An 8,962-nucleotide genomic window follows, 5' to 3' on the forward strand; every position below is an offset into this window, starting at 1 on the left:
TTACTCAGTAGTTCTACGTGCTCCTCCCAGGTGGCTGTGGCAATCACTAGATCGTCTACATACACTGTTACCCTTTGCAGCAAATCCGGACCTAAAACCGCGTCGAGGGCTGTTATAAAAACTCCTGCACTTACATTTAGGCCGAAAGGTAGTACCCTAAATTGGTAGCTCCTTCCCCCAAATATAAATGCAGTATATTTCCTCGACTCGGGTGTGAGCAGGATTTGCCAGAAAGAACTTCTCATATCAATACATGTCAAATATTGCACTCCATGAAATTTTTGAATTTGCTCATCAAGATTTTCCGGATGAGTCCTAACAGGTACAATAATTTCATTTATGTCTCTCGCATCTAGTACTAACCGTACCTGTCCGTCTGCTTTTGCTACCGCCACCAAAGAACTACTATAAGGGGACAAAGACGGTTCTATTATTCCCCACTCGATCAGTTTTCTTATTTCTTTAGCTACTATTTCCTTCTTGGACCAAGGAATGGAGTATGAGGCTCGACAGTAAGTTTTGTGAGGCTTTACCTCGATATTGTACTGATATCCCTTAACAATTCCTGGTCGTTCTGAAAATACATCTGCATAATTAGATAATAACTGTACCAAATCCTGCTGTTGCATAGAGTTCAAATTTTCGGACTGTGATACTTTGTTCACAAGTGCGTCCACATTTGCTTTTAATTGATCATCTTGTACGTCAGGATAATAGAGATTCTGACCTAGACAATGATTGTCTAAATGTAGAATCCACTGATTCCTACACCTTATGTTAATAGCGTTACAATTAGGTACAGGTACCTCTTCAGATCTGAGCATGGACAATTCTATTCTCCTACCAGCATTCATCAAGCTTAATTTTCCCCGAGAAAGGTCGATTATTGCGTCCCTTTCTCTTAAAAAATCTACCCCCAAAATGCAGGCTACCTTTAAACCATTTACTACCAGGAATGAGCACGCTATGGCTTCATCCCCTACATACATCTCTACCCGCACTTGGAGTTTAATTATTTGTCGCTGTGCACTTATGGCTCCAGTGACTTTACAATTATTCACGGGAAAAGTCAGCATACGCCTTTCCTTCCCCAGTACTTTGAATAAGTCCATACTCATAACACTGACAGTAGCACCTGTATCTACGACCGCTTGCACATCAATATTGTTAATTTTGATCTCTATTATCGCTTGTACTTTGTCTTTGTGCTCCTTTATGCACGTGGATGATTCAGTTATTAATTCATCTCCCATCTGTACCCCGTCATTATACCTAAGGATACAGATTTTGTTCGGTGTTTTGTTCTGTGTCGGGCTGCTCTCACTCCAAACCTCAGCCGACGATGGAGAGCGTATCTCGGCTGCATCTAGTTTGTTGAATTATTGCTAGTGGATGGGCGTGGCTGCTCTGTGTCACTGACCTCCACTATGTGCACGTTGTGTTGCGTCGGCCGCCACGGTTGCGCAATTGGCGCATTTTGTGGTGGCGGTCGGTTATTGTCATATCTATCACTGTTTTACCGGTCCGGACTGGGCCTCTGGTTCTGCGGCCAAGTTCGGTTTGCATCATTATAAGTATTAGTGTTGCTCGGCCCCCTGGCATTTTTCCATCTATTATTGCTTGGTGGGCCTGTCTCATACCGGTCATCGAACCTCCTTTTCCGGTCATTATTCACCGGCGGACTATTGCCGTTCCGGTCTCTACCTCTATTTCCGTTTTGTGCATACTCCTGTCTCCTATTATTACCTCCGCCGTTTCCATTACTTGGTGGAGGCGTGTTATTTCTACCATTTCTATAACCATTTCCGTTACTTCTAGCCTGTTCAGAGGCTGCCTTAACGTCCTCCTGAATCAGGTCAATTGAGTCCAGAACAGACAAGAAATGTTCCATATCATTTTCAGGCACGTGTATAAGTTTTTCCTTTACATGTATCGGCAAGTGTGATTTCAAAAGCCTGATCAAATCCCGGGATGAAATCTGTTCGTCCCAGTAACGGGTCTTATTAATGTACTTCTCGAAATATTTTCGCAAATTGCCTAGTCGTGGAGAATACGGCTCTGGATTATATACCTCCTTCCGTAATCTCTCCTGGATACATGTTGACCAATATTTGGCCAAGAATGCTTTTTCAAATTGCTCATATGTATCACAACTGTCAGCTGCTTCGGTTGCCCATAATGCAGCATCTCCTTGTATGTAAGACATAACGAACTGTATTTTCTGGGTATGACTCCAAACGCTAGGCAAAATGTTTCTAAATCCCTTGATAAACACTACAGGGTGAACAGATTTCTTCTCCGTTGTAAAGATCTGAAACTGTCGGTTCCTAATCAAGCTTTCTTCAATCACTACTTTGGAATGACATTTATTTGTTTCGCTTACATTGGTTGCCTGTTCTGTCTCGCAGTCGCAATTTTCTACTGCAGTATTTATATGCCTATCATTGTTGGACCTGGCTGGCGTGACATACGCCCGTGCCTCGTCATGCCGCAAGCTAAGCTCCATCTCGGCAAGACGACGGTCCACACTCCGCTGCCACAGCGGAATGTCTTTGTGCACTATCCTTTTTAGATCTTGCACATCCGCACTTGAGCCCACATCTCTGGCCTCAATTGCGGCGTGCACTTTCTGATCTATTTCTTTTATGACTTCATTTTCTACTTTGTGCACTTGTTCGATCACTTTGTTCTCAATTACTTGAGTTGTGTCAATTTCTAGTTGTTCGACCCTATTAGTCAGGACACTGATTTCCTCTACTATATTGGCGTTAGCCACTTGAACACTATCTACTCTTTCGCTTAATTCTTGCACCGTTTTGGGTATGGTTTCATATTTTTGTTTCAAACTAACACTCTCACTTTGCATAACTTCTAAAGTTTGCATCAACTGCAAGTCCCTCTCATGCAGGCGTCGGTCACGCTCTGCTTGTTTAGCATCACGTTCTCTATCGCGCTCTGCTTGTTTGGCAAATTCAGCTACCAATCTCTGGTCACGCTCTGCTTGTTCAGCATCACGTTCTCTATCGCGTTCTGCTTGTTTAGCATCACGTTCTCTATCGCGTTCTGCTTGTTTAGCATCACGTTCTCTATCACGCTCTGCTTGCACACGTACAAATTCAGCTTGGAAATTGAGCATGCGCTCGAACATAACTCTTAATGATTGCACTTCTGACACCTCACCACTCTCTGGTCCGTGTCCAGTGCTTGCGGATGGCACAGTATTTCCGCTATCAACTGAATCACTGGGTGGCAATGGCAACATTTCTTGTCCTTCTGCCCCCAGATTCTCACATTGTACTTCCTGAACTACGTCACTAACATTACTTTGTGTCCCACTTTCCAACTCGGTATCACTACTTACTGACTGTTGCTCATTATCCATGTTGATATCTTTCTGACTACGCAATCTAACCATAGTAAACAAAAGAAATAAAATCTGAACTAAATATCCTAACACTCAGGTTTCACTGACATAATCACACAAGAAATGGACATTAACTAATACACACTTACTATATACTACAATGACTAACTACCTAAATCTCCTGTTATTTTTAAAACAATTTACTAACAACAAGCACACCACTAATGATCCGAGAACACTGCACTGAGGCTACTTTACTACCCACAGGACAACTACACTGTAGCTTTACCTTTTGGTGATCTATCTTGGGTGCAGCTGCCCCCTGATATTGTGGTAGGTAATTAATTTTTCGAAATATTGAGCTCTCTTCTTCAGCTTGCCTCTGGGTACATAGTGTTCTCATGCAAAAAATCATACACAGGTATTACCACACAATATTGGTTATGCAATACATACAATACATAGAAAAATTATTAAATGTTCTGCAACAAAGTTCGACTATATTAATTCCATAGTTATCTCACGGGTATTTAGTGGCCACTGCATATTCGAGCCCCACGTTGGGCGCCAATTTAACGAAATCGTCTATCGAAATGAATGGGATTGATTTGAAATTTCGTTAAAGAAGAATAATAAAATTTATCTGTTGTTTTTAAGTTAATTTTCTTTCGTGCGAACTTTGTTGTAGAACCACTCTCTTATTTTCGTGTGGTAATAAAAAATTTTTACTTACTTAATTATTACGTACATTTAAAGAAAAAATAATATTTACGTGAACTCATATGAACTGGTTAAGAATATTAGGTTGAGAATTGGGTCCTTTAAATCATTCGGCCTTGGCATACACTTTCCTGATGCAGTGGATTTTTTGTTAAATATTTTTACTGAATTTTATCCCGGCACTAGCCATAGAACACAAGGTTACCTCTATTAGCAGAAAATGTTTTAATTATTGCCAAGCCGACATTTATCACTGATCAAACCTACTTCATTACACATTTAAGATATTTTGAAAGAACCAAACTGTTTAAATTTCAATGTTAACTAACATTAGCTATCCGCCTACGAATGCACAAACGTATAATTAATTCAAATTTTTATCAGCCACAGGATCACTGAAAAAGAAGAACAATTTCATAATTCACCATTGATTTTTATGCATCTGTTCCCGATTTACGGGTTTGCTATTGTTGGTCGCGGCACAGCCCAGCAACACCGCTAAAAAATGCTGAAAAATTCTTAAAGAAATTTTATAGATGACGTGGGCAAGCTAATTTACATAAATAATTCACACTTTTGATAGACTCTAATATATTTAGATCAAACAACAATACAACTCACATTAATTCGTAACGCATCGTCTAATGGCGGCTAAGTCCAGACAGAGACAAAAGAAGTCTACCCATTCGTAAAAAACTCTTTCACAGTGTCCTACCGCAATGACTTCTGAACAGAGAAGACCAAAGAATACATAATGCATTGTGCTTAAATAGTATTACTGTCTATTAACATTTCTTTGCAAATTGACGATATTATTCTCTTCTGACAACATTTTATATATATCTCTGCTATCGCAAATACTGACACATTTTACAATCACATAATAAATACAGAAAAAATTCCTGTCCTAAATACAAATATTACAACAAAAAATATAAGGAGAATAACAAATGTCTTTTACACCACATTCAGTAATATTTTTGTTCAATAATTACGATATATACAACTTGCCCAGAGCGGCGTATATGGTACAAATAAACTCTTTTTTTTTTTTTTTAATAACGTGAGTTTGCCAGGGAACGTTACAGGGTGTACCAGAGTTACCTGTGTTGGACAGCTGATAAGACGGTAAAGAGCGATAGAATAAAGTAATTCGCCATTTCCAAGTCCAGATTAGGGCGTGCAACTCCCCTCTAATTGATTTTACTGATTTAAATTGCGCTGCGTTGGTGAAGCCATGTTTTCAGTACCGCGTTTTATCCATTGCTTTGATCAGTGACGTTCTGTGTGACGTCTTAAGTTTAGGATGCGAAGGGTGTGAGCCGTTTGGCCTCAGTGACTAGTGTAAACTGTATATGCTGTTTATTCCAAAGAAGAAGTCATGGATCAATGCCGACTGGTGTAATCAGACCATGCGCCAATCCCCAAATGTCTGGCTGTTTCTTTCCGTATGTGGCACGAGTTCCGAGGGTAAGACTAGGCACGAAACGAAGGACAGGACTTAAATCGTTGCGAGAGAAACGGTTTGTGGTGTATTTTATCATGCTTCTCACAAATATTTAGTTTTTTTTTAATTTGGCACGTTTTTCGATAAAGATGTTGGGTACGAATCTAGGAACACAACGGCACATTCGAAATGGATTATTTTTGTGAGAGACGTGTTGTAGGCGGTTGCTGAGTCATTGTGGTGGACGTTTAGGTTTGTGATTCGGTTTATAGTAAAAGTGCAAAAGGTGCAGTTGAATGAGAACGAGTCTTTAGTAGTTCCTGGTTCTCTAATTGTTTCTGGTTTTTGAACTGTTGCTTTTAGTTTACAGTCTGGCATTCTAGAGTGAAAGTTGTGTGTTTGTGTGGAGTTTTGCCACGGAGTTGTGTTTAAATAATTTGTTGTTTGCGGTATGATTAGTGTTTGTGTGTGTGTGTGTGTGTGTGTGTGTGTGTGTGTGTGTGTGTGTGTGTTTTGGGGCCATTTTAATGAAACATTTTTGGGAGGCGACCATCAACGGCCGTCAAGTAATGTATAAAATCTTTGACCATCAGCTGCTTTTATTTTAATCCCATATAACTCGACTGGTTTTAGTCATCGACCATCTTCACGGATAAGGGTTAAAGTGGTTAAACCCACAACGTAACATTTGCCATTGCTTAAATAATGGTTAGAACGGGTCAGGAATATCACAACACGACACAGGACTTTCAGGACAAACAGAAGTAGTTTGTTTATGGAAAGTATATTTCTTTGAAATGAGGTTCTTAGATTTGCGTTTGTTTAGTTTTATTTGAGGGGAGTGGGATTGGTGGGTGGCTGGGGAGGGGTGTTATGGAACTGATGTCTTCATTTGCGCCCTATAGATATAGGGAATTTCGTTATCCTTAATAGCTTTGTTGGCGGGGGATTGTCTGCATAACTGTCTTCGTTTCAGCTATGTATGTTAGGTGAAATTTCCAATACTGATCATAATGGATATTTATTATGTAAAATGAATGGATGAAAATGGGGAAGAAATGGCTTTATATATATATATATATATATATATATATATATATATATAACGTAAAATGAATAGATGAAAATGGAGAAGAAATGGCTTTAAATATTTTTTGTTATTTACTCTTTCAGTACGAACTTTGTTGTAGAACCCTTTTTTTTACGTGTGGTATTAAAAATTCATTTAGACAGAATTAAGCACATTTAAAATTACGTGAACTTTAGCAACCCTCTCATGCTGATAAATTCAAACTAACTGATTAATAAGATTTATGACCTTGAAAATTATTTGAATTAAATTTTTTACGTATTTCGGCCTTGGCACACATTTTCTAAATGCAGTGGGTTTTTAAATATTTACTGAATTCTTTCCCGGCGTTAGCTATGGAACACAAGACTGTCTCTGTTAGCATAAAATGGTTAAATATTGCCAAGCCGACCTTAACGTTTAATTATAATTGACAAAACACACTTCACTATACGTTTAAGTTATTTGCTGTAGAAATTGAAAGAACCAACAGATTAACAACTGCAACGTTAATTATCCGCCTATGAATGCACAAATGTAAAACCAGTAATAAATTCAGTCAGCCTCAGGATCGCTGTAAAAGAAAAATATTTCGTAATTCACTGCTAATTTTACCTGCTCCCGATATAAATTTATATATATATATATATATATCATTAAACGTTCATTATTAAGATTACGGAGAACGTAGCAATAGTAGGGCGAAATAATAGATTGTCGAAAAAGGCTGCGTATCCGCTCACAATTCAAAACCGATGTAGAAGAATAGTATTGCAAGCATCGTGATAACCACCCACAGCTCAGTACAACAGGATTTTCGGTCCGACAATAGAATTTTGCATTTTGTGGGCTTGTATCTGTACCTAACCAGACAGCATTTCAGTGATATTAAAAACGTACAATTGTAGAGTCGGAAAAATAACGCAAACGCAGGATGCCGTTCTGAAGGGAATTGATGATGTAGTCATGAAACCAGAAATACGGTTAGAAACAATAATCTGCAGGTCGAAGTTTCACTCACCGCAGCAGTGTGGCTTTCCTCTTCTCACTGCAGACGTCTCTGCAATAGCTCCTCAAAAAACTCGGCAAGCGTAAACTGACGCTCCTGTTGGAAAATAACTTATTACTTTTCTGATAACCATCATGTGGAGTAATACAGAACATGTGCTAGATTCTAACATGGCCGCTTTTTGCGAAGTGCTACATTTATCAATAATTTTGCTAGCTACATTTATTGATAATATTTATGCAATTATCGATTTTAATGTTCAAGTATTATCACTACTCAGTCCATGTCTGACCAACTAATAATACTAAACAAATACTAATGTCCCATGATGTACAAGTTTTTTGTATGCGCGATTGCTTATTGATGTACTTCTGGAAGTTATGCCAAGTTGTTGTTCCTGTTGTATGCAGAATATTTCAACGACCGACCGAGTCGTGTCCTTCAGGTCGTATGACATTCCCTGACTAGATGGAGTTCAGTTATCAAGTGCATTTGACGGCAAAGCTCGGTGCACTTCAGTCACGGTCACTGAAGTATTTTGCACAAATAGTAACAACTCGGCAAAACAACTGAAGCAGGGCACTATCTACTGTCACCTTCGTAAGAGAGTATTGATCTGAACATTAAACGAATAGTACACGTTGAAACCTGATGCCGTTATTCCCTATACTGAACTAATTTACACTCACCGGAGCGAGACGGATTTCTTCTTCTTCCTGCAGCCGTTTCTGCAGCAGCTCGAGAAAGAACACAAGTGTAAACTGACTCTCTTGTTGGGAAAGAACGTATTAGTTTTATCACAAAGAATACTTTTATAATTCAGCTATACCGATAGTTCTTAATATGTACAGGTGTTACGAAGTGCAGTTCTTATTAAGAATGTATTGGCCTGTACATAGCGATAGTGAGTATACATTGTTTGGCTTAATAGCTACCATTATGCTGTGGGCGAACTGTTAAGCTGGAACGACAGAGGAATTATTCAAGGTACAGCGTCGCCATTGACCTTTTTATTCTCTGTTCTGGTGTGTTCTTTCTCTGGAAAGGAATTAAGTGGGACTGTGACAATTAGTACTGACAGTTCTAGTTTCTCTATTCCGTGACTCCTCCGAAAAAAACATTTGGCTTCGAAATCTGAAATTCAGGAATACATTTCCTCTGGTCATCTGGTATTATTCCCTATTAGCGGTTAACTGGTAGAGTAACCAGATGGCTTGCAATGTTGTCTTCAGCCAGTCACTTGTCTTGGACGCATATTATGTGAAGCTCTGCTCTTACAAGAAATTTCAGATTTCAGCATAATTCTCAACAATTTATTAGAGTCTTTTCCATTCTCAAGCACCTCCGTATCAG

At 39.0% G+C, this 8,962-nt stretch overlaps 1 protein-coding gene across 1 annotated transcript; it reads right to left on the reverse strand.

Annotated features, from left to right (window-relative positions):
- Positions 1-1,671: 1,671 nt before the first annotated feature.
- Positions 1,672-3,382, reverse strand: LOC124799117 (RNA-binding protein 25-like). Its single transcript, XM_047262655.1, has 2 exons — positions 2,472-3,382; positions 1,672-1,846 (listed from the first exon to the last, which is right to left on the reverse strand). Exons 1-2 carry the CDS (start codon positions 3,380-3,382, stop codon positions 1,672-1,674), a joined length of 1,086 nt encoding a protein of 361 aa, XP_047118611.1.
- Between the last annotated feature and the right edge of the window lie 5,580 nt (positions 3,383-8,962).

This window comes from Schistocerca piceifrons, chromosome 5 (assembly GCF_021461385.2).
Source record: "Schistocerca piceifrons isolate TAMUIC-IGC-003096 chromosome 5, iqSchPice1.1, whole genome shotgun sequence".
Taxonomy (NCBI): domain Eukaryota; kingdom Metazoa; phylum Arthropoda; class Insecta; order Orthoptera; family Acrididae; genus Schistocerca; species Schistocerca piceifrons.

Excerpts from the sequence above, each read along its gene's own strand:
- LOC124799117 (XM_047262655.1), bottom strand. The coding sequence starts at position 3,382 with ATGGATAATGAGCAACAGTCAGTAAGTAGTGATACCGAGTTGGAAAGT. Across the intron at positions 1,847-2,471 it reads CGGCATGACGAGGCACGGGC|GAGGACGTTAAGGCAGCCTC; the intron begins GTATGTCACGCC and ends GACCTGATTCAG.